This window comes from Natator depressus, chromosome 6, assembly GCF_965152275.1.
Source record: "Natator depressus isolate rNatDep1 chromosome 6, rNatDep2.hap1, whole genome shotgun sequence".
In the NCBI taxonomy this organism is placed as follows: domain Eukaryota; kingdom Metazoa; phylum Chordata; order Testudines; family Cheloniidae; genus Natator; species Natator depressus.
The window spans coordinates 101,876,931-101,903,298 of record NC_134239.1 but is presented as its reverse complement, the minus strand read 5'-3'; the positions used below and the strand labels follow the sequence as shown (position 1 = coordinate 101,903,298).

Here is a 26,368-nt window from a genome sequence, read left to right as displayed (position 1 = left end):
ATGCTCAGGTCAGAATAGGGCGACCATACTTTCTCAAAGGGAAAATGGACATGGCTCTGGGCCAGCCCAAGGCTCCTCATCCCCACACGGGGCTGGCCCGAAGCCCCCTACCACCTGCCTGCATGGGGCTGGCCTGGCCCAAGCTGCTCTCCCGAGCCCTCCCTCCCTTCTGCTCAGGGCTGGCATTGCTGTTCTTCCACCTCCACCCGCACATTCCTCCATGCCCCACTAGGGATTGCGACCCACTTTTTTTGGGCAAAACTGGGCATTGGTCCAGTTTTCTCTTACCAGCTGATGATCAGTTGGCAAGAGAAAAATGGGACAGATGCCCAGTTTTGCCAAAAAGGTTGGGATGGCTGAGACAGGGCTTAAAAAAAGTGACTGTCCCAGCCAAAACAAGATGTATGGTCACCCAAAGTTGGAAGGACCTTTGATGAATTACAGGGTAAAAACCTCAGCATTGAGGTACAGTGCACAGATTATGGGTGTATGAATTACTGCAGCCCCAAGGCTGACAGCACATTTATTCTGCCTGTTTTTCTCTTCAATCTGATTCCATCTGCTTCTGGAGACTCATGGCCCAGCTCCATATGGTCCAGATGGGTTCCATTTCACAAAATGGCATAAGTGGTTTTTACAAATAAAGGAAAAGCATTTTCTGCAACTCCTTTGTACATCCTGCAAGGGGAATATCCTCCAGCCATGGTATTTTCTTTTCACAAACAGGCAAACTTTCTGCTCATCACTCAGGATCTGATGCAAAGCATACTAGAGTCATCGGAAGAACACTCGTTGACTTCAACAGGCTCTGGATCAAGCCCTGTGGCATCTAACCTGTGTTCAGTACAGACTCACACAACACACTCTTAGCAAGAGTTTTCTGTTACCAGGGAGGAATCAAATCCATGCCATCTGAGGGGAATGTGGGTCAATATATATAAAAAAAGCCCAGAGCACTGAGCTACGGTGCCTGTACTTTTAAAATGGGAGCATTATTAACAGGAGTACAAATCTTTTGCCTTCACTTCTGTGTATAGAACTCGTCCTTGAAATGGAATTTTTCTCAGGGTGAAAAGCTCTCTGTATGAAAATCCAGTAATGGAACCTTTTATGTTTCGCCAGTGGAAGCTCTTGAAAGTAATAAAACGTATGAGCATCAAAGGCAGCTGTACAGTATGTGAGCCTCCCTTTTATCTGCACCTACAGTAACAGAATTCACATCACCAGTATGAAGAAAGTACCTCACTGAGAGCAGCTGTTCTTTGTGAGAAAATAATCAGACTTGGTATGTATGGTCAGGAGCAGAGTAAGGTCAGATCCAGCCCATTGAACCCTGGGGTGGTGTAGCAGTGGATTCTGAAACTTGTTAGCCACAAGTAGGAGGCAAGGCAGCAGGCCAGCCGATGGCAGCCTCCCCACGCCCACTCCCTCCCCCCCCCCCCCCACACCTGAGGACTGTTGGCAGTACCTGAGGAAGATGGAGTTCAACTCAGGAGGAAGCGAGCCAAGAGCAGGCCAAGGCAGAGGCAATGTCAGGGCAAGTTCTTGCCCAAGAGGAATGAGGTGCTGCAGGCAGCCATGTGACTGTCTGTAGGAGAAGGATCTTGTTGCCTGATGCCTGAAGTTGTAAGGCAACCTGGATGAAGCACCTCTCCCACTACCCAACACAGTTCCTTCTCTGTCCCCTCATCTTTATCCCACTTGTGTTTTCTCTTCCTCTCTCACCCGAGGCAGGTCCACTTCCTTCCCTTTGTCCACTGTCCCCATGGTAATGCCCATTCCCACACTATCCCACCTCTGATTTCTAGTGGTGGTTTGGTCCCTCCCATGTGGTCTCAGATTGTGGCTGGGGATGAGGAAGGGGAGAAGTGTCAGATATAGGGAGGGGGTTGGCCTCAGATTTCAAGACAGCAGAAAAGTTAACAGAGAAGAAATCTGTTGTGGGGAAAGTTTGAAGAGAAGGAAATTTGGGTGGATCTAGGCTATTTTTAGCCTCCTTATGTAATGCCTCTGAGAAACTCAAAGCACTTTACAGACATTAATTAGTCCTCACAACATGCCCATGAGGCAGATAGGGGTAAGTAGCTATTCAATATTATTAGCCCCAATTTACACAGTGGCTAGAGAAATTGAAGCTTAAAAAATGTGTATGACTTGGGTAAAGTCACACAGCAAGATAGCATCCGTACCAGAAACAGAACTCAGGCTTTTCAACTCCTAGGCCTGCATTCTAACCATCTCCCTGGTGGAGCAGACCAACCTCAACGTCCCTTGAAAGGACTCTGACCAATTAAGTGATATGCAGCGCTGCCCATCTTTTTGTCCTATCGGAAGATTATTCTCTAACCCTGAGTAAATCTCCCATGCATCCAAGAGAGAATGGATAGTTCACTATGCAATAGTCCTTCTGTTACCTGAAGATCCAACATAAAGAAGAATCATAATACTTGCTACAAAGTGATTTTCTCTTAATCATGCCATGGCTTCATATAAAAAATGAATTTATTTGATTATTAATATTTATACTACAATAGTGCTTATGACCCCAGCTGAGACCGGGGCCCCATTATGTTAGGCACAGTACAAAAACATTGTAAAAGACAGTGCCTACTCTGGACAGCTCCTAATCTAAATACACAAGCTAGAAAAGGGGAGGGGGCATATTCATACTGCAAGTCTGTGGTGAGGTGGATTGACCCAAAATGCATTGGGCAAACAGAGCCTTAGCCCACCTCTCTTATACCACTAGCCGCCCTTTCCAAATGCTGCCCACATTTCAAGGAGATGCAGCTTCCTGATAGTTGAAGTTGCTTGCAAATAATGAAGCAGCAAGACCTGACTAGCCAGGAAGGGCTCAAGGAGTGAGAGGGGCTGAGCCTCACAGGCAGCAAGGACTTAGTTCTTCAGACAGGAGAGGATATAAACAGCAGACAGAAGGAAATGCAGCAGAGCTGAAAGATTCTAGAAGAACAAACATGCTGACTCCCTCATGCTGTAGTGGCAGCAGGAAACCATCTTCCCCTTTCCCCCCCACTTTCCACATCTGTTTAGGAACAGACCTTGCTGTCCTAGTATTCAGACACAACCGCACATTAGGATGGTTCCTTTTGCCACCCTGGCCATCGCACCCCAATGCAAGTTTCACCTACTGCCTGGAACTTAATTCTTACACATCTTAAAGTGAAAATTACCTTCTGCATTCACAGCAAAGAATATATTTCACTTATGGTTTTATAACTCATTCGCCTACTGCTGAACCAGAAAGTGGAAGACAGCAATGCTGCAGGTGTACCAAGTAGCATGTTTCCATCACCTCTAGAAGGAAGTATGATTCTCAAAGGCTTGGCTGCACTGAATTTGTCAACTTAACCCAATAAAAATGTCATTGTCCTTCTTGCTTAAGGTTGAATATTATCACTGTTTTGATCACCATTGGAAAAAAAACCACCCACGCTGTATGTCAACTCTTTGTCCAACTCCTGTCTGCTCAGCCTTACCTTTCCATAGCAATGGCATGGATGGGTCATCATAGCTTATGTCATAACATTCATTACCATCTTCCAGCTCATTGCTGACTGTGTTGCCATTCCCAACGTTCATGCTTTTGATGGTGAACAACTTTTGCATCTTCACATTGTACCTGAAAGTGCAAAAAGATGGTCTCTGAGACTGCTGGATTGTTGGAATACTTCTCCAAACTCCCCGGCTGATGCAGTGTAACTCAGCCCACAAGGATTATTTTGTGACAACTAACATTACACTAGGAAAACCAGAGAGTATCAAACTCAGTACTGCAGGAATGACTAAGCTTTGCCCACCTGAAGGCCATTTTATCAACCTGACAGAAGAACAAGGACTGCACCTAGCTTGCAGGCTGCAGAAAGCAGGTTTAATTCAGAAATAAGTTTCATGGAGGACATTTAGCTCAAGGTGAAGCATTGCACGCTGGATGTGAAGCCTCAGAAGTCTTCATGTCTATATCGAAGAGCATGGCTGCAGCAGCATACAGAATAGCATTTGGCCCCCAGGACAAGTTTTGGACATGCTCAATCTACATCAAGGAATCTTGAAGCACATCCTCTGTATACTGAGAGGTTTCAGTTTATACAAGGGGCTCTTCTGTCCCCTAAGAATTTAGTTTGTTCCACCTCATGGGACATTAACTTTATGGGGTTTCTAAAATGTACTGTAAATATACAAGCAATTAGATTTCAATGGCGTTCATTTAAATGTATGTCAGACACAGACGCCACATTGCATATACCCCTTCCTCTTAATAAGGGTTTCACCGTAACCTCTTCACGTTCTGCAGGCTGTAACAGTACCATTACACAGCAACTATTTTTATGACATCAGTCCTGAGCTGCTCTTCTCCTTCCTTAAAGGATTACCTCCTTATCTCTGAACTCTTATGAGCAGCTTTCCAATTTAAATGCCACCGTTGAGGAAGTCATTTAAAATATTTATTTCACATCATAATGCATGTTATCACCCTTTTGACAGAACTGAGAGGGAAGGATTTCTGTTGCAGTGAAAACTGCCAAGCAATGAGGACTTTATTTCCTGGGAAAAGAGGAAAATAAAGTCATAATCAGGCTCTGCATTGCCAATGAGCTGCTCCAGTGCAGATGCAATGTCTTTGGGGGTTGGCTTTGTGGGCTAGGGGTCTGTCTACACTGCAGTCAGGAAGTGTGACTGTAGCATGTCTAGTCATACCTGAGCTAGCTTTAATCTAGCTAGTGTAACAACAGTAATGATGATGAGGCAGCGGCTCGGCTATTCAGGGTCCCAGGTGGGCAGGACTAGCCTGTACTGCCATGACTTCACGGCTATTGTTACTTGAGCTAGCTATGATCTAGCTAGATCAAAGCTAGTTTGGGTATGTCTACACGTGCTCCAATCACACCTCCTTATGGCAGTATAAATATACCCAAAGACATACTCACGATGCAATGGACTTTTCAACAATGCTGTGCACCAGCATACAAGAGCTCAAGGTGTGATTCTCAGGAGGATTCTCTCACCCTGTTGACTGACTGGGACAGCACTGTGAGGACAGCTGGCTAAGCCCCACCATGAGAAAGAATCCACCCGATAGTGACCCTTCTGGCTGACCTAGTAGTGGTGCTGATGGGCTCAGGAAGGCCCTAGTGTTGAAGGGGAAGTTGAGGTCACACAGGAGATGGTTTTGGTGGGCACAAGAGAGGAGTAAATGGGAAGGCGAGAGACAAAAAGGGGGTACCGACTTCTCCATCTCTTCAACTAAGAAGACTATACCTCGTCTCCTCCCAGGGGAAGGATGATTCATAGACTCTGAGGAGGAGTGAGGGTGAAAGGTAAGGATAAGGGCGTCAATACATGACAAGTCTGGCAGGGGATGTTCTTGTGGTGAATCTATGCTCAGCTGGCTGCTTGGAGGCGCCTTAACATGGTCACTCCACAGAGGTTACAAAAACCAGGACAAACTGCTGGTGTTTGTAAAACTAACAGGGATGCTTGGACAGGGCTCTAGAACAGGAAAGTTTCCAATTGCAAGGACCCATAGTTACTGATGGTGGTAAAACTGGGAGGGCAAGAGCAGCCCTCCAGAAAAAAGCCTCTAAAATACATTTGTGTCCTGTTTCACCCATAACCTCCATACTACTTTACAGTCATGGAGCTAGAGAATCCATTTTTTTGACCCTTCCCCTCAGCCACCTCTTAGACCTGCTGTGCCCTATTATACAACAAAAAATAAACATCCAAAGATTTGCTGCTGTCTGCAGTACATACTCCAAGAGTGTGTTGATCTAGTACAAAAGTGGGGGATGTAAGACAGGGAAATCAGATTGTTGGAATTCTCCTCAGCTGGAGATCAGAGCATGATGCAATGCCAGAGAAACAATCACCAAATTACAATTAAAAAGCACAGAGAGGGGAGAAGCACTTACTTCATGATAAGTATGTAGAAGAAGTACATAACGACAAGTACAAGGCTCTCCCACCTCAAAGAGAGAAAAGGCAAGGAAAGGAATTAGTAGGGTCATGCATGCTGCTGTAATCTTATGGTATTTTCAATAGGAATGTGCCACGGGTAAGCAGTATGGGAAGTATTCTCTGCCATTGTGTGCTCTGAATTCCCAGTGGTAACATTAGAGGCAGTTTCCAGGGCCCGGAAGAAGCAAAACTCCTTTGGGATTTGAACACCATACATATTATGTATATTTAACTTCAACATTTTAGAACTGTGCTAGAGCTATGGAAGACAGAGCTGCACCATGCCAGAAGCAGTGACCAGAGCCATTCCGTCAGCAGAGCTCATCATGCACTCTGGAGTGGCTCTTACACCTTCTTTCAGGAGATGCAGCTTCTTCTTCCGCAGATCCAGGGTTGGCTTGTCAGCTGGGGTGGGGAGGGGAGTGAAGGAGGAGAGGGCCTATGGTATGTGGCACCACGGAAGTGCTGACACTTCTCTACAGCTTCATCTCAAAGAGCACTCCAACAGGATTTTGGCTGCGCTTGGTGCAGGTGTGTAAGGGGATAACGTGCTTCCTGCACCCTATACCACACCCTGTGTACTCAGGCAGGAACAACTGGGGGTGGCTGTTAATGTTTTCTGGTTATTAATTTTTCCTTTAGTTTTCACTATTTATCATACAAAAATTACTAATTAAAGACAGAAAGTGGTATCTCCCCTGGGACAAACCAAGTGCTCACTCACACCCCATTGGCCTCACTGCCATTGCACAGGGTGTAAGCACTGAATTTGGCTAAACTGTGATTGTTGGTACTGATCAGTGACATGGAGAACACACTAATTTGAGAAATTAACAACACAACTTACCATACTATTTGCTCATCATTTATGAACTGGAAAAAAAAGAAACAAATTGACCATTTCTCCAGTCCCACTAAAAACTGGTCAGCTGCATTGTACAGCAGGCAAAGAATCTTCACAGAGGCATATTTATTTATTTGCTATACTGTCATTTCCAACCTGAAGCTACTGGAGCTTTCTCCTTCCTACTCTTCCCATCCCAAACCTTCTACAGTACCTGCTGTCAACACTGCAACACCAACCCTACAGCCAAGATTTGGGCCTTTCTTAAAGGCTGCTATTAAAGTCACTCAGCTAAATGATGCATGAGAGATACACACACATACACTGCATATGTTTGAGAGTGAGCAACCATGTGTCTGGAAGACAGGTAGGGGGCTCATAAAACAGTGGGGTCTCCTATTTTCCAAGACCAAAGGCATCAAGTCCTTTCAAAATTTGCTCCAGAATCGCTTCTCCAGCCATGCAGCCACACAACTGGGCTGTCAGAACAGCAGGTGATCCCAATTTAACTCCATTTTATGCCATCCCTGTGGTTGAATGGGCCATTACTGTTCTATTTTTATTATGAATAAAATAAATTAAGATAACTCTCCCCCTACCTGCTACCAAATACTTAAATATAGAAATGTAAGAGTTACTCACTGCTTTGGAAAAATATAATGGTCATTTCAGCTATGCCCAAACTTTGCCAACTAAACTCTGCCTGTACTGGCAATTTATCTGTGTGACAAGCCTAATGTGTACTAGAAACTGCAGATAACAGCCACCCTGCCTCTTTAGTATGGTGTGCAGTTTCTAGATCCCAACATGCTCCAAGAGAAGCAACTTAGATCAGAATGGAGCGCTGCAAGCTGGGACCTGTAGTTTCTGCGAGGGAGTGCTTAATTTGTAATGAAAGAGGTGCTGGGTCTCAAGCAATTTTTTCACTTTAATAACTGGCATGGCAAGCCCAGAGGTGCCAGGGCTATGAACTGCCAAGCCTAGAGGTGCCAGGGCTCAGCCATGGCATGAATTAAGCACCACTCTGAGGTATACCGTTGGTCGGGTTTGCAGTTTTATGGGCTGACTTTGCTTACGGGTGTATTTGAACATGCCAGCCTTATTCCAAAGGGCTGTATGAAGTTCTTCTATTTGAGCCCTTACTCACCGTAGTGTACCCTTATTCCTGTGAGTAATTGATGTCAGTGGGACTTCTTATTTGAGGAACCACTTAGCAGTGCAAACAAAGGCTTCTCAGTCTGTCTCTTTGTAATTAAGCCTCGAAACATAAGAAATGTTAAGAGGGACACTTACAATGATAAGAAGGATCACGGAAAGTGTGTAGTACACTGAGTCCCTAAACACAGACCACCAGGTGAGACGAACCACCTGGAAAGAAGCACAGTTTTAGGCGACAAACAACAGTGATTTCAAAAGTTTTCAAGTAAAACTAAGAACTTGATCTTAAAATATTTAACTGCATGAGTAACTTTACTTATGAGTAGTCCCTCTAAAGTCAATTGAGATCTAATGGGGAGACATTAAAAATTACATGCCTATGTGTTTGCAAGATTAGGCCCTAAAATGTATCTATAATTACCACCATTAATAAAAACGTTATAAATGTCTCCATTAATTAAATGTATTTCTTACTAATCGTATTTTCATTGGTCGTGGTTTTAGGTGAACAAGAAGCAAAGTAAAACTTGCTGCAGTTCTGCAAGTGATCAATTCTCTCTTAATTTTATTTCGGAGGTATATCAGATTTAATAAAAAATTGTGATATTCAGAAATGCTTCCTACGGAGAAGGGTGATCAAATGCTTTAGAGTATAAATAACTCTCCACAGGGGTCAGGAAGGATTTTTTTTCTTCCCGTTTATACTGACCAACTGACTGAGGACATAATGGCACATGGGAAGGAATCACCTTCGTCTGAATATCAGGTACTGTCCACTCTGAAATGCTGAGACAACCGTTATTTTGCAACATTACCTGTTTGTAAAATGTGTCTGAATTATTTCTAACATGATCACTTCCCTTGTCTTAACAACCCTTTCATGCTCATTTTCCATTAGCGTTCCAATATTTCTCAAACATTTTCCATGCAAAAGAAAAAACTAAGCAACAGAGCCAAAAGAAAGGTAACCTACTAACCTGTCCCGCAAATATCCCACAGACACCAATAATGCAAAGGATGTTGAAAACTGCTGACCCAACAATGGTCCCAACTCCTACATCACCATGAGTGATAAATACACCTGGAAAGAGAGTAATACAGTCACAATTAACCCCTATCACTTCATTACTGGCAATGCCTATTTGTTCAAAACGGGTATTAACTGTGAACAACAAAAATCTGTGATCATTTAAATGTTTAACCAAAGTTAGGTCAATAAGGAGTACACATATCAGCTGCACCTTCCGAAGTTTTGGGGATAGTTAGCAGCTATTTTGTATGCATATTTTCTCAAAGGGAGATGTAAAACACCTCCAGTGACATCAGAACTCTACAATCTAACTGACTTCAAATGTTACAGTAAAGCAGAGGAACTTTCCCCTGGACAATTAACATTTAGATTTCTGTCCCTTTAACATCTGCAGGACGGCACTACCTTCAAAGAACTCCTAGCCGCCACCTTGTGTATAGTCTGGGTGCACTCTTGATAGGACATATGATCTAGTGGGTGGAGACTTGCCTAAGACTCGGAAACACAGATTCAATTTCCTGCTCCACCACAGACTTCCTGAGTGACGTGGGCAAGTCACTTAATCTATCTCGGCCTCAGTTACTCACCTATAAAATGGAGAAAATAGTATTTGCCTGCCTCACAAGGGTGTTATGAGGCACTCAGATACCAGGGTAACAGAGGCCATATAACTACCTAACATGACAGAGGCCAAAGAAGAATGCTCCCATGACCATTCTGAAGCTTTGTTTTTAGCTAAAACAATCCTGTTTGAACATACAGACTTTGATATTATGGATCCTGTGATGCTATCACATCCCCTCTATGTAGGGGAGTTTATCTGTAGATTAGATGCCTTGGAGTAGATAGATGATATGGCCTTATGTGGGCTTTACTATATTTATGTATATTCTCCTTAAAAATTCTGCTCTCATTGATGTCAATAAGGTTGCACAAATTTAACTTAAGGAAAATTTGTTCCAGTGGATGGCATTAAAAAATCTCAGTTTTCACCACCCAGGTATGTTTAGTACAAGTTGTATCTTCTCAAACCTTGAGGAGAATGTGTGGTAGTACAGTATCATTGCTGCAGGTTTTGAGTATTTAATGGTGTCAGCTGCAGAATGGAACCCAGCAGAACATCAGAATCTAAAACCTGTTAACTCAGTTATCTCCTGCTCTAAATACAGGGAAGAATGGTGGCACTTTCAGATACCACTGCATGGGAAACCACTCAGTAATACAGAGGGGCAGATCTTCAGCTGGTGTCAATTGTCATAGCTCCATTGAAATCTAAGATGAGGATCTGTTCCTGACTTTTAATTTGTTTGCAGTGTTGTTGTAGCCATATTGCTCCCAGGATATGAGAGAGACAAAGTAAGTGAGGTAATATCTTTTATACAAGATAGAAGCTTTTGAGCTACACAGAGCTGAAGAAGAGCAGAAGTTGGCTCAATAAAAGATATAATCTCACCTCCTGACATTTTAATGGCAACTGTTGCACATGCTATTGAGCAGATCCCTTACCTATAACAGATGCAAATAACTCTGGGGTCGAGCTTCCTGCGGCCATGAAAGTGGCTCCAGCAACATCTTCACTCAAGTGTAATTTCTGAAAGAAAAGTACCTATTACTTCAGCATTGCTGGTCTTTTTACATAGCACACTTTTATAGTTACAGATAGAATCCTTTTATTTTCTCTGTCACAATACCGTGAAAGAATGAACTTCCACTATGATACAGCTCAAAGGTTGAAAAAGCCTATATATGAGATATAGACTACATGCTTTGGGCACATCAAATATTATAATGTACGTGGATAATATTATCTAACTGGTGTCCCACTAGGTTAGGGGATAAATATTTTAACTAACCAAGCAGATTAGAGAAAGACCATTCAGATGGGGATTCTAGAAGGTTGAACGCTCAGGAATGAACAGTTTTTAGAGTGAAGTCATGAGTAATTCAAGAGTTAAAGGGGATACCAAGCTTGTAAAATTTGGTAACAGAAGTGAGAGTAAAATATAACCTATACGAATATGTCTTGCAAATAGTGGGCCTGATTCTGATCTCGCTTATTCTAATGTGAACTCCAGTGAGGTATATGAAATTAGACCAGTGTAGAACTAGAGAGAGGACTGTGTCCCACAGACAGATCTATTTTTGTTACACTGCTTCTTGAGCTCTAATCTGAATGCAGTTACCTTAGAGCTTTTGAGCCAGAGCCTCAGTTGGTGTAAATGCACCTAGCTCCACAAGTGGGCTAGGCCTATTCACACCAGCTGAGGATCTTTCCTTTACACTATAAAGGCAATATTATGGGAAAGTTTTTCTTTTTTGAATCTCTAGACTCATCTTTAATATCCCATCCCACTTCCAAGGATAGAAGAGTGCCTAGTGATACATGAAGCAGGTCAGAGTATTTTTCAGGCACTCTGCAACATTCTGAGCTGGCAGGAAGTGCTTCATACGGAACTCACGGCATAGAAGCACAACACACAGCTCTCTAAGATGATCTATCACCAATAACATAGCTGATAGAGTTCAGCACAGATGTGCTAACTACTCTGGATTCTTGTTAGCTGTCTAGCATTCTGGAGATACCTAGACAAGCAGAATAGATTTTATGAAGGATCAACAGCAGAAACAGCAACATTATAATACATCTTATATATCATGTATCTAAAAGTATGCCGATAGCACATCTGAAAACAGCAAGTATTCGCTGCTACAATCTATTCTTCCATCTACTCTCCTGTTGATAAGTATATGTAACTAGTACTGTTGTTTGTTGGAGTTCTGCACATGTGTCCAGAGGACGGGAAAAAAGATGCCTTTACTAGCTAGAACAGCTGATCAAAAAATTTCTGTTAATATGAAATTATGTCAACCCCCCCGTCTCCAAATAAGGTTTTCTATTTAACAATCAATTCTATAGTTGGTTGGAAAATTTTCACCAAAATAAATTTTGGATCAAAAGTTTAATTTTCCCCCTATCCTGGTCAATTCTAACTAGTATCTGATTAATAAGTTTGTAAAGTGCTGTAAATTAATGTTTTAATATAATAGCAGATTATTATTCTTAATTGTATATATTGTGACAAAGTTCCTCCTCTACCTTGGTGGGTCTTGCGCTTATTGGCGGATTTGCTTGCCTCGGAGATTCACGGCAGCCCTCAGCTTGGCCGTTCTCATGAACCCACAGTCCAGGTCAACTCCTCCTGTGTCTGATCAGGAGTTGGGAGGTTTGGGGGGAACCCAGGCCCGCCCTCTACTCTGGGTTAAGCCCAGGGCCCTATGGATTGCAGCTGCCTAGAGTGCCTTCTGGAATAGCTGTGTGACAGCTACAGTTCCCTGGGCTACTTCCCCATGGCCTCCTCCCAACACCTTCTTTATCCTCACCATAAGACCTTCCCTCCTGGTGTCTGATAATGCTTGTACTCCTCAATTCTCCAGCAGTACATTTTCTCACTCTCAGCTCCTAGTGCCTCTTGCTCCCAGCTCCTCACACATACGCCACAAACTGAAGTGAGGTCCTTTTTAAACCCAGGTGCCCTGATTAGCCTGCCTTAATTGATTCCAGCAGCTTCTTGAGTGGCTGCAGGTGTTCTCATCAGCCTGTCTGCCTTAATTGTTTCCAGAAAGCTCCTGATTGTTCTGGAGCCTTCCCTGTTACCTTACCCAGGGAAAAGGGACCTGCTTAACCTGGGGCTAATACATCTGCCTTCTATCACTTTCCTGTAGCCATCTGGCCCAACCCGGCACAATATATTATATATACTGCACTACATTTTCTAGTTAAATTTCACAGATCTGGTTCAAATGGGGCCTGTAGATAAAATAACTGACTTCATTAGTTATAATGACTACATTCTCCCTTTCCAATTATTCATCCTATTCAAAAGTGCTTAGCATTGACTTAACTATGCTCTTACTGAAATTAATAGTAAAACTCTCACTGACTTCAGATGGGACAGAGTTAAGCCAATGCTGGGTGCTTTTGAAAAGTCTACCTGATAGTTATTTCTATACATTAACTCTCTTCCACCTCACCACACCCAATCCCAACAGGCTAGGAAAACAGCACAAGCACATCTCTTCCTCTGACTGATTAGAGTCTTGCTGGCAGAAAGACACCCATGGCTAGCAAATTAATATAAATATCTCTAGCTCTTCTTTTTCCAAGTGGCTTTTAAAACAAGGATCATAGTAACAAACCCATCTAATCCTTACCTCACCCCTATACTGCCCCACCAATGTGCTTCAGATCTGTGACAGAGGAAATCATGTGGTCATGCTCATTCAGTCATTAGCCTCTTTGCCAAGACTGCTGTCAAGGGTGCCAATTAGTGCTAACTGTAGTGGATTTGTGATATGGAGCCCTGTCCACTGACAAATGGATTGAGGCCACCAAACCCATTTACTAAAGAACTTCAGGCAACCATTGGATGGCACAAAACATCCAATCCTAAAACCTACAAGGAACAGATTTACAAAAGGTGGTTAAATTTCTCTTTCACTTACCTCACAAATTTTCTCTAATGAGGGAACAAAGAAGTCATCACATACTATAGCCAAGGCATAGAACATATAAAGAGCCTGTGGGAAAAAAAGAAAAAATTTAACTCAGTCACATCATGTATGTAAAAAAGGGAGAGGAAAATGACAGAATGTTTATTCAAATAATGTATAAACAAACTCACATGAATATGTGGCTCCATTTCTATCTGCTACAAAAAAACTGTATTGATGAAGTTATGGTATAAAAATATCAATATGCTCTTCTACTTAACAGTATGCTTAGGGAGGGACGGTTTGGAAAGTTAGGGAATAAATGAAAATGCAGTAATTTGATGTAATTGGGTGCTATGGTAGAGTAAGGTACATGATAATAACAGACAGTACTTTGGAGGAAAAGCAGTCATCACTCATGTTTTCAATGAATTACCTGGGTAGATACTGAAGGCAAAAGCAACACCAAGATGTGCTGTGTACAAAGAACAATCACATCTCCGAAAGAAATGGTCCCTGACCTTGGCTCCCATTTGCAAACATCTCAGGGGCTGTGATTGCCTCGTGAGCACATGTTGTCCTCCTGTTGCTCTATGTGAGTTATGGGATATATATTTTCAAAATGGGACCAATCCTGAAGTCCTCACTCAAGCAAATCTCCCATTTAGTATTACTTTCCCAGAGCTGGGACTGCAAGACTGGGCCACAAAGACCTTTAAATGTTTTTGGGTTTCTGCAATAAGACATCAAGCCCAGATTTCATCTGTATTCCCTTAGGCTTTAAGGGCCTTATCCTTGTTTCTTTTGCACAGATGCACAATGGACAGGAGAGGGAACAGGGAGACCCCATATCATCCATTCTTGCACAGAGGACAACTGGAATCCACACCTGCCCATACAGGGTGAAATCCTAGCTCCATTGAGATCAGTGCCAAAAAACTCCCATTGATTTCAGTGAGGCCAAGATTTCACCCCTAACTGAGATGAATGCACAAACACTGCTCATTTAGGCTTGCATGCACAGTTTTTAAAGTGCTCTAGTCGGTTTCTGCTATTTGAGAATTTGTTTGCAAATGCACTATTAAAAATCTGCTGATTTACAGAGTTCCACTAAGAAAGGGCAGTGGGACCGAGTAACTTCTTGCAACTAAATAAAAAAAGGAAAACAAAAAGAAACCATGGTAGGACAAAACTTACACCTATAATATGAAACAGCACTGCTCCCTCCTGCCGCTCCTTATTTGTAAATACATCTTCAGGAAATTCATTAATTGCTGAAAGAGAAAAACAAATACTTTTAAAACATTTATAGGTATACCTGAACATGTTATAAATGGAAGACAGCAAAATAAAGATGGATATTTAATATTGGTCCTAAATTAAAAGTGGAGGAGACATCTTCATCAAAGACTATATCATTCAGTTTGGTGCATCATAGCCTGCCGAAGTCTCTTCAGTTCACTAGGATAAAGCAGGGGGAAGATACTCTGCGAGTGTCAGTTGTCATTTGCTCCAACAGATTAAACCAATATTCAGTAGCTGCTAGGAGTTTCCTGCTCATAATGCCTCCCTTTTACTATTTTCTCTTCTAATTATACTTCTGAAATAACCAGCAGAGGGGCAAATTCCCTTCCCCCCCAAAAAACAATATTTCTAGCTTCATGTATGCCTCACCCCCTAAAAAACGTGCAATGGCTGTAGTCTGTTATCTACTTAGATTATGGTGCTATATAAATGTTTGCACGTTACTTTACAGAGATGAAATAAATATATGGTGCATACCCAAAGAGCTTGCAATCTAAAATTAGACAAAGGAAAGGATGATAGATAAAGGAAGGGGTGGGGAAAAAAGGAAGGTGAGGGTTAAAACATAATAGGAGTCAGATAATAGATGAAGAGAACCATATAAGCTTTGACTTTATAAGAAGTGACTGAGGTAGGTCAAGAGGAGAGGGGTAGCTCAGACAGAAGTGGAAAGTCAGTGATGGAAAGAAAAAAGAGCAAAGAAATGTGTTTTCAAGCAGGTTTTGAATGAGAGAGAGGCAGCTTGCAATAGTTAGGGTATGTCTACACTACGGAATAAGGTCGAATTTATAGAAGTCGGTTTTTTAGAAATCGGTTTTATATATTCGAGTGTGTGTGTCCCCACAGAAGTGCATTAAGTGCATTAACTCGGCGGAGTGCTTCCACAGTACCGAGGCTAGAGTCGACTTCCAGAGCATTGCACTGTGGGTAGCTATCCCACAGTTCCCGCAGTCTCCGCTGCCCATTGGAATTCTGGGTTGAGATCCCAATGCCTGATGGGGCTGAAACATTGTCGCGGGTGGTTCTGGGTACATATCGTCAGTCCCCCCTTCCCTCCCTCCCTCCCTCCGTGAAAGCAAGGGCAGACAATCGTTTCGCGCCTTTTTTCCTGAGTTACCTGTGCGGATGCCATACCACCGCAAGCATGGAGCCCGCTCAGGTAACCGTCACCGCATGTCTCCTGGGTGCTGGCAGACGCGGTACGGCATTGCTACACAGTAGCAGCAACCCATTGCCTTGTGGCAGCAGACGGTACAATACGACTGGTAGCCGTCCTCGTCATGTCCGAGGTACTCCTGGTCGCCTGTGTGAGGTCGATCAGGAGCGCCTGGGCTGACATGGGCGCAGGGACTAAATTTTTAGTGACTTGACCAGGTCATTCTCTTAAGTCCGGCAGTCAGTCCTATTGAACCGTCTTATGGTGAGCAGGTAGGCAATATGTCCTTCTGCACCGTCTGCTGCCAGCCAAAGATGTAAAAGATAGATGGAGTGGATCAAAACAAGAAATAGACCAGATTTGTTTTGTACTCATTTGCCTTCTCCCCTGTCTAGGGGACTCATTCCTCTAGGTCACACTGCAGTCACTCACCGAGAAGGTGCAGCGAGGTAGATCTAGCCATGTATCAATCAGAGGCCAGGCTAACCTCCTTGTTCCAATAAGAACAATAACTTAGGTGCACCATTTCTTATTGGAACCCTCCGTGAAGTCAACCCTGTAAGCCGTGTCCTCAGTCGCCCCTCCCTGCGTCAGAGCAACGGCAAACAATCGTGCATCTGAGTTGAGAGTGCTGTCCAGAGCAGTCACAGTGGAGCACTCTGATTGGGCTAAAACATTGTCGCGGGAGGTTCTGGGTACATATTGTCTGGCCCCCGTTCCCTCCCTCCCTCCGTGAAGGCAAGGGCAGACAATCGTTTCGCGCCTTTTTTCCTGAGTTACCTGTGCGGACGCCATACCACCGCAAGCATGGAGCCCGCTCAGGTAACCGTCACCGTATGTCTCCTGGGTGCTGGCAGACGCGGTACGGCATTGCTACACAGTAGCAGCAACCCATTGCCTTCTGGCAGCAGACGGTGCAGTATGACTGATAGCCGTCCTCGTCATGTCCGAGGTGCTCCTGGCCACGTCGGCTGGGAGCGCCTGGGCAGACATGGGCGCAGGGACTAAATTTTTGGTGACTTGACCAGGTCATTCTCTTTAGTCCTGCAGTCAGTCGTATTGAACCGTCTAATGGTGAGCAGGCAGGCAATACGGATTGCTAGCAGTCGTATTGTACCATCTTCTGCCGGGCAGGCAAGAGATGACGATGGCTAGCAATCGTATTGTACCATCTTCTGCCGGGCAGGTAAGAGATGAGGATGGCTAGCAATCGTACTGTACCATCTTCTGCCAGGCAGGCAAGAGATGAGGATGGCTAGCAGTCGTACTGTACCATCTTCTGCCGAGCAGCCATGAGATGTGGATGGCTTGCAGTCCTTCTGCACCGTCTGCTGCCAGCCAAAGATGTAAAAGATAGATGGAGTGGATCAAAACAAGAAATAGACCAGATTTGTTTTGTACTCATTTGCCTTCTCCCCTGTCTAGGGGACTCATTCCTCTAGGTCACACTGCAGTCACTCACAGAGAAGGTGCAGCGAGGTAGATCTAGCCATGTATCAATCAGAGGCCAGGCTAACCTCCTTGTTCCAATAAGAACAATAACTTAGGTGCACCATTTCTTATTGGAACCCTCTGTGAAGTCCTGCCTGGACTACTCCTTGATGTAAAGCCACCCCCTTTGTGGATTTTAGCCCCCTGAAGCCAACCCTGTAAGCCGTGTCGTCAGTCGCCCCTCCCTCCGTCAGAGCAACGGCAGACAATCATTCCGCGCCTTTTTTCTGTGCGGACGCCATACCAAGGCAAGCATGGAGTCCGCTCAGCTCACTTTGGCAATTAGGAGCACATTAAACACCACACGCATTATCCAGCAGTATATGCAGCACCAGAACCTGGCAAAGCGCTACCGGGCGAGGAGGCGACGTCAGCGCGGTCACGTGAGTGATCAGGACATGGACACAGATTTCTCTGAAAGCATGGGCCCTGCCAATGCATGCATCATGGTGCTAATGGGGCAGGTTCATGCTGTGGAACGCCGATTCTGGGCTCGGGAAACAAGCACAGACTGGTGGGACCGCATAGTGTTGCAGGTCTGGGACGATTCCCAGTGGCTGCGAAACTTTCGCATGCCTAAGGGCACTTTCATGGAACTTTGTGACTTGCTTTCCCCTGCCCTGAAGCGCATGAATACCAAGATGAGAGCAGCCCTCACAGTTGAGAAGCGAGTGGCGATAGCCCTGTGGAAGCTTGCAACGCCAGACAGCTACCGGTCAGTTGGGAATCAATTTGGAGTGGGCAAATCTACTGTGGGGGCTGCTGTGATGCAAGTAGCCCACGCAATCAAAGATCTGCTGATATCAAGGGTAGTGACCCTGGGAAATGTGCAGGTCATAGTGGATGGCTTTGCTGCAATGGGATTCCCTAACTGTGGTGGGGCCATAGACGGAACCCATATCCCTTTCTTGGCACCGGAGCACCAAGCTGCCGAGTACATAAACCGCAAGGGGTACTTTTCAATAGTGCTGCAAGCTCTGGTGGATCACAAGGGACGTTTCACCAACATCAACGTGGGATGGCCGGGAAAGGTACATGACGCTCGCATCTTCAGGAACTCTGGTCTGTTTCAAAAGCTGCAAGAAGGGACTTTATTCCCAGACCAGAAAATAACTGTTGGTGATGTTGAAATGCCTATATGTATCCTTGGGGACCCAGCCTACCCCTTAATGCCATGGCTCATGAAGCCGTACACAGGCAGCCTGGACAGTAGTCAGGAGCTGTTCAACTACAGGCTGAGCAAGTGCAGAATGGTGGTAGAATGTGCATTTGGACATTTAAAGGCGCGCTGGCGCAGTTTACTGACTCGCTTAGACCTCAGCGAAACCAATATTCCCACTGTTATTACTGCTTGCTGTGTGCTCCACAATATCTGTGAGAGTAAGGGGGAGACGTTTATGGCAGGGTGGGAGGTTGAGGCAAATCGCCTGGCTGCTGGTTACGCGCAGCCAGACACCAGGGCGGTTAGAAGAGCACAGGAGGGTGCGGTACGCAGCAGAGAGGCTTTGAAAACCAGTTTCATGACTGGCCAGGCTACGGTGTGAAAGTTCTGTTTGTTTCTCCTTGATGAAACCCCCCGCCCCTTGGTTCACTCTACTTCCCTGTAAGCTAACCACCCTCCCCTCCTCCCTTTGATCACCGCTTGCAGAGGCAATAAAGTCATTGTTGCTTCACATTCATGCATTCTTTATTCATTCATCACACAAATAGGGGGATGACTACCAAGGTAGCCCAGGAGGGGTGGTGGAGGAGGGAAGGAAAATGCCACACAGCACTTTAAAAGTTTACAACTTTAAAATTTATTGAATGCCAGCCTTCTTTTTTTTGGGCAATCCTCTGTGGTGGAGTGGCTGGTTGGCCGGAGGCCCCCCCACCGCGTTCTTGGGCGTCTGGGTGTGGAGGCTATGGAACCTGGGGAGGAGGGCGGTTGGTTACACAGGGGCTGTAGTGACAGTCTGTGCTCCAGCTGCCTTTGCTGCAGCTCAACCATATACTGGAGCATACTGGTTTGGTCCTCCAGCAGCCTCAGCATTGAATCCTGCCTCCTCTCATCACGCTGCCGCCACATTCGAGCTTCAGCCCTCTCTTCAGCCCGCCACTTACTCTCTTCAGCCCGCCACTTACTCTCTTCAGCCCGCCACCTCTCCTCCTGGTCATTTTGTGCTTTCCTGCAGTCTGACATTATTTGCCTCCACGCATTCGTCTGTGCTCTGTCAGTGTGGGAGGACAGCATGAGCTCGGAGAACATTTCATCTCGAGTGCGTTTTTTTTTCTTTCTAATCTTCACTAGCCTCTGGGAAGGAGAAGATCCTGTGATCATTGAAACACATGCAGCTGGTGGAGAAAAAAAAAGGGACAGCGGTATTTAAAAAGACACATTTTATAAAACACTGGCTACACTCTTTCAGGGTAAACCTTGCTGTTAACATTACATACATAGCACATGTGCTTTCGTTACAAGGTCGCATTTTGCCTCCCCCCACCGCGTGGCTACCCCCTCAACCCTCCCCCCTCCCTGTGGCTAACAGCGGGGAACATTTCTGTTCAGCCGCAGGCAAACAGCCCAGCAGGAATGGGCTCCTCTGAGTGTCCCCTGAAGAAAAGCACCCTATTTCAACCAGGTGACCATGGATTATATCTCACTCTCCTGAGGATAACACAGAGAGATAAAGAACGGATGTTGCTTGAACGCCAGCAAACATACACTGCAATGCTTTGTTGTACAATGATTCCCGAGTACGTGTTACTGGCCTGGAGTGGTAAAGTGTCCTACCATGAAGGACGCAATAAGTCTGCCCTCCCCAGAAACCTTTTGCAAAGGCTTTGGGAGTATATCCAGGAGAGCCGCAAATGCCAGGGCAAAGTAATCCTTTCACATGCTTGCTTTTAAACCATGTATAGTATTTTAAAAGGTACACTCACCGGAGGTCCCTTCTCCGCCTGCTGGGTCCAGGAGGCAGCCTTGGGTGGGTTCAGGGGGTACTGGCTCCAGGTCCAGGGTGAGAAACAGTTCCTGGCTGTCGGGAAAACCGGTTTCTCCGCTTGCTTGCTGTGAGCTATCTACAACCTCGTCATCATCATCATCTTCTTCGTCCCCAAAACCTGCTTCCGTATTGCCTCCATCTCCATTGAAGGAGTCAAACAACACGGCTGGGGTAGTGGTGACTGAACCCCCTAAAATGGCATGCAGCTCATCATAGAAGTGGCATGTTTGGGGCTCTGACCCGGAGCAGCCGTTCGCCTCTCTGGTTTTCTGGTAGGCTTGCCTCAGCTCCTTCAGTTTCATGCGGCACTGCTTCGGGTCCCTGTTATGGCCTCTGTCCTTCATGCCCTGGGAGATTTTGACAAAGGTTTTGGCATTTCGAAAACTGGAACGGAGTTCTGATAGCACGGATTCCTCTCCCCATACAGCGATCAGATCCCGTACCTCCCGTTCGGTCCATGCTGGAGCTCTTTTGCGATTCTGAGACTCCATCATGGTCACCTCTGCTGATGAGCTCTGCATGGTCACCTGCAGCTTGCCACGCTGGCCAAACAGGAAATGAGATTCAAAAGTTCGCGGTTCTTTTCCTGTCTACCTGGCCAGTGCATCTGAGTTGAGAGTGCTGTCCAGAGCGGTCAAAATGGAGCACTCTGGGATAGCTCCCGGAGGCCAGTACCGTCGAATTGTGTCCACAGTACCCCAAATTCGACCCGGCAAGGCCGATTTAAGCGCTAATCCACTTGTCAGGGGTGGAGTAAGGAAATCGATTTTAAGAGCCCTTTAAGTCGAAATAAAGGGCTTCATCGTGTGGACGGGTGCAGGTTTACATCGATTTAATGCTGCTAAATTCGACCTAAAGTCCTAGTGTAGACCAGGGCTTAGATGGAGCATTTTCCATGCATAGGTAGCAGTGTGAAAAACCTAAGAGCAAGAACACCAAAGAGTGGAGAGGAAGGAAGCAGCTAGGTGTCCCAGAGGGCAGAGTGCTGTGGGTGAGGTGGGGAGCAACCAAAGATGTGAGGCAGGCAGGGCAGAGCTGTGCAGAGCCTTAGGCTCTGTCTACACTACACAGCTTTTAGTGACATGGCTGTGCCACTTCAGCCATGCCACTAAAAGGCACGCAGTGTAGCTGCTGTTTGGCGGCAGGAAAAAGCTCTCCTACCGACCAAAAAACTTCCACCTACCACATGCAGCAGCAGCTTTGTCGGCAGGAGAGCGCTCCTGCCGACAAAGCACTGTTCACACCAGCACTTTTCGTCAGTAAAACTTTTGTCGTTCGGGATGTGTGAGTTTTTTTAACGCCCCTGAAGGACAAAAGTTTTGCCAACAAAGTTCTAGTGTAGACAAAGCCTTAGAAGTGAGGTTGAGGATTTTGAACTTTATGTGGAAAGAGAGGGAGTCCATGTAGAGGGCTGGGGATGAGATGGTCAGAGCAGAACATTATTTTAGCCACTGAAAGCTGGATTGGTTGGAGAGGTGACATTTTCATGCAGAACTCCCGATTGATTTCAGCAGCGAGTTACACTTGTGAATTGATGGCAGGATATGGTTCAAAAGTACTTCGAAATATTCATGAATGCACCAAAACATGGTGGACAAAAGCAAGGGTCTATTTTGATCACTTTACCCATAGCCAGAGCTTTTCTTAATGGTACTTGCTGAGGCCTGGTTCTTCCAAGTAACAAATGCTTGATATGATGCCTGCTTTACAATGCCCTTGCAAACACAACATTTAATGCCAATGCACTCACTTTTCTGGTTTGTGTATATTCTTCTGTTTCCAATATAATTCTGCAAGCAATAAGTGTATACATGGAGACCAAGATTTTCAGAAGTGACTAGTGATTTTGGGTGCCCAATTTAAGACACCTTAAAGGGGCATGACTTTCAGAAAGTTTGAGCTTTTGTCCTTTGCAAATCAGCCCTTTTTAAGGTGGCTGAAAATGGGCACCCAAATCTGAGGCATCCAAAAATCAGTCATTTCTGAAATTTTTGACCAGGGAAAATAAAGTACCTTCATATCACTATTTGTCTGCTCAAGGATGTATATTCATGGCAAACTTTTCTTGCCCCCTGAAAGTCATTTATATAATATTATATATTATATAATTGCCTCAATGTAAAGATGAAACCCCCACTACTCTGTTTTCATGCCTACAACCACAATTATTTCTGCATGAGACCATTGGCAGCAGGAGTTATTTAAAATCAGAATTAATAAATCTTATCTGCCTTACAAAAGGCAAAGCCACTGTTTTGTGAAATCCTCGAAATCCTCTGACCGAAAGCTACTGTAGTCAGTGGTCTATAGAAAATTAAGCATAAAATAAAACTTCAACCAGATGTCATGGAGCAATGACTGCACTGCGTTTTGTTAGCCTCTTTCATAAGGCCTGCACTTCAGAGCCAGTAAACAGCATTTAATACATAGAATTTGCCCAGGATTAAGATGCAATTTTTTTCTCCATCACACATTTAGCGAAGGAAAAAGACAGTAGTTTAAAAGATATTTTGTTTAGATATCTATGAATGCAATTCCTTATTGCCAATCCTTTGACAAACCTTCCAGCCTATGTCTCACTTCTGTAACCACTGGGACAAATTGAGGGAGCGATGGTAGTAAATTATCTGGTAATCCAGCACATCAGCAGGATACTACCCAATCCCTTGTTGAGTTATGAAATGTCATTCAAGGGACTGAACAGTGCTTAAGTGCATAAATATCATTAGCACACCAGTTTAAGGCCACTAGCTTAAACACCACAGATCTGATTCTGCTATTAAGTACACTTTTGTAAAAATCAGTAATTTCACCAAAGCCAAACCTATACAAACCTGGTGCAAGTGAGAGGAGAATCGGGTCTTGTACCTGGATATCATAGTAAACATACAAGACCAGAGTACCTATAAAAGCAGCATGAGGAAACAGCACTGCTGTATTCTGGGAATGAAAATTGTACAGTAAATAAAAATAATTCATGTGGCTATAATGAAGTGCTGCTTCACAAAGAGCTGTCAAAACAAAGATAATATACAATTAAATCACCCAGCAGCTGGGAAATCTCGGATCCTCATTTGGATGTATTTGCCTGTTGAATTTCAAATACCTTTAATGAATCAAAACAGATGGATAAATAGCCTCTTTTTTATATTTTTTATTACTGTTTCCAGCATGCAGGGAAGAGGAAAGGGAGAGAATATCACATATATACATGGGTGAAAGTAACTTAAAGGACTGACTGGTATGCAGAGCAGCCGAGGTCCTGGGCAAGGTGGCAGGGAGGCGGCTCTGGGCCCCCGGAAGGGGCAGGGCCCCAAGCAGAAGGGGTGGGGCTGGGGCCAGACTCCCCCAGCCAGCCCTTCAGCACCGCCAGGCCTGCGCTGCCTGGGGCTCTGGTGGCGATTTAAAGGCCTTGGGGCTCTGGCTGCTGCTGGGAGCCCGGGGCCCCTTTAAATCACCAGGCCCAGGACTTCTGCCCCTTTTGCTCCTCCCCCGTCCATCAGCAGCCCTGCCAGTATGGTCGGCTGTGTACAGGCCACTTTTTTACCGGTACACCATACCAGACCGTACTGGCTTACTTTCACCTCTGCATATATTGGAACAAAGTTTGTTGCATTGTAATATTTTGAGATACTGTATTAAATAGAGCTGGATGAAATTCTCCGCCATTCTTTTTTTCAGCAGGTTCAGCAACACAGATTCAGCAACACCAAAACATTTCACAGATTCATGTTGGTTTCTATGAATTGTTTCAGTCCAAAAAATTAAAATAAATTCTGAAAAAAATCATTTTGTTTTGACATTTTCAAAACATTACACATTCAGTTCAAAATGACTTTTCATTTTCAAAATTTCCCTATGCTTTTTTTAAAAAATGTTTTAAATGGTTAGAAACAAAACGAACATTTAACGTGACCTGAAATTTTTTTTTTTCCTTGAGTTTGAGTCACTGAAAATTTTGAAAAAAAATCCGCTTTTGGTTTTATCCAAAACTAACTTTTCCCCACAATTTTTTGGAATGGTCTGCAACCCAAAATATCCATTATTTGCACAACTCTAGTATTAAACTGGAGTGAAAGTGACATTCTTAATCTCCTGCTGGGAGACAGCGTAGGATAATCTATAAACTACTATTAGACAGTGTTACATAATCTGCAGTGGCTTTTGACAACTTTGTAAGAGGCCAAAACAGCCTTTTTACATATGAAAGTGCTAGAGCTGAATAGGTTTCTCATATTACTTAGTACTTGCTTTAGCACTGTTGTAATATTTAAATATACATTTACCCTAATTGTGAGCTCAACAGTGAGATGTGAATGAAAGATCATAAAATATCACATTAACCTATAACGTAAATGTTGATGGGGAAAGGTGAAAAAGGGAGGCAGAAAGATTGGGTTAATCCAAACAAAAAGGTGTACTGCTATAACTCAATGACTGCATAAAGATCATGTCTGGTAACAAGAGAAGTGTGGAACCGGAAATCAATGGACTAAAATTGGTGTATCAGAAATTAGGCCTACTGGGTGGACAAAATAATGAGAGGATGGGCTATTCCATCCATCACTTCCTTTTGGGATCCTTAAAAGAAAAGATTCCAATCCGAGAATCGTGTTGTTTGAAAAACTGCCAGACGGGAGACAGGTGGACTGAAAAGAGCAAACTTCATCATCATGGCTGCCAACCCCCACTGTCTTCTGGGTCTCAGGGATCACCATGACACTGTTGGGCCTTTGTTGTGCTGATCCTGAGAAATATCCTACCCGAACTAGGCCAGAGAGAAGAACGCGGATAACATCGCCTCCTCCAATGGCTCTGGCTAAATCCCAAACATCACCTGGAACGTGAGACTTCCCCCGCACCCCATACACACACTTCCCTCCAATCCTCTCTACGTGTCCTCTTCCTTCCCCATTGTATTTCTTCTCTTTTCTATCAGTTCCTACTTTCCTTTTGCCTTCTGTTTATTAAGAATCTGGCTTAGCTGACAAGACTGTATTTTGCAATACTGCTATTAGCCTGTGACCAGAGAGGCAGCTAAAAACAATGCCCTATATATAGGGTTGCCAACCCTCCAGGATTGACCTGGAGTCTCCAGGAATTAAAGATTAATCTTTAATTAAAGATTATATCAAGTGATGAAATCTCCAGGAATACATCCAACCAAAATTGGCAACCCTACCAATACAGCCTAATGCTGGTATAAATATGCCAGATCTCTGAGTGGCTGATAAGACCATGTGCTGTGATTGTGTATTTTCAGCAGTGAGATTGCATGTAAGAATCAACACCAGAGTCAGAAGCTGCATTTTCTATCTTTGTGTTCTTTTCTTTTCGTGTGTACTTGTCTTGCTCTGTCATTTAGGAAATAGGATCAGACTTTAACAGCTCCAGCCTAACTCAACTAACTTCCCTCCCCACAAAGAACAGTTATTATCTTTGACACCATCTAAGAGCCTGTCAGACAAGAGTTTTTCCTTCTAAAGACTCTGCGGCCAAAGGGAAAGGGAAGAAGGGATACTGTTACAATGAAATGCCTTACTTCATATTTTACATTTCAAATCCTTTAACTGTTTCCTTCTTTGTCTGTTTCTTTATTAAAGAGTTAAAAAATTAATGGTGTGTTTCCCGTGGAACTAAGCAGGCTGAGGTCTCTGTACTTGGAATTCCAAACCTTGTTTAAAAACTATTAATGTTGTACAGTAAGAGTCATGTTAACACCTTTGACTCTCTGGGCCCACGTATTCTATCGAAATTAATACAATAGCACACATCACTCCAGCAATATATCAATATATCTTGCCAATTCAATGTGATTTAACATCATTCCCTCATGAGGCAGCTGTAGGCAGTACTTCTGGGATAATATTACAGCACCAGCAAATATGAGAGTTTAATTGCCAAAAGCAAAAATTTTCCAGGAGAGCTATTCC

The 26,368-nt window shown here is 44.2% G+C and overlaps 2 protein-coding genes across 2 annotated transcripts in view; both read right to left on the bottom strand.

The window, feature by feature from the left end:
• The window catches only part of SLC24A4 (solute carrier family 24 member 4), a 134,552-nt gene that overhangs the window by 26,353 nt on the left and 81,831 nt on the right, over nucleotides 1–26,368 (bottom strand). The window contains exons 3-10 of the mRNA XM_074956140.1: nucleotides 14,697–14,773; nucleotides 13,512–13,586; nucleotides 10,515–10,599; nucleotides 8,956–9,059; nucleotides 8,114–8,188; nucleotides 6,824–6,849; nucleotides 5,931–5,984; nucleotides 3,498–3,640 (exon numbers count right to left, since the gene is read on the bottom strand). Coding sequence (XP_074812241.1) covers nucleotides 3,498–3,640; nucleotides 5,931–5,984; nucleotides 6,824–6,849; nucleotides 8,114–8,188; nucleotides 8,956–9,059; nucleotides 10,515–10,599; nucleotides 13,512–13,586; nucleotides 14,697–14,773 — 639 coding nt within the window. The remainder of the gene's footprint in view (nucleotides 1–3,497; nucleotides 3,641–5,930; nucleotides 5,985–6,823; nucleotides 6,850–8,113; nucleotides 8,189–8,955; nucleotides 9,060–10,514; nucleotides 10,600–13,511; nucleotides 13,587–14,696; nucleotides 14,774–26,368) is intronic.
• Nucleotides 15,245–26,368, bottom strand: part of LOC141988377 (uncharacterized) — an 86,648-nt gene continuing 75,524 nt past the window's right edge. The window contains exons 2-4 of the mRNA XM_074954151.1: nucleotides 20,374–20,625; nucleotides 19,456–19,785; nucleotides 15,245–15,297 (exon numbers count right to left, since the gene is read on the bottom strand). Coding sequence (XP_074810252.1) covers nucleotides 15,245–15,297; nucleotides 19,456–19,785; nucleotides 20,374–20,625 — 635 coding nt within the window. The remainder of the gene's footprint in view (nucleotides 15,298–19,455; nucleotides 19,786–20,373; nucleotides 20,626–26,368) is intronic.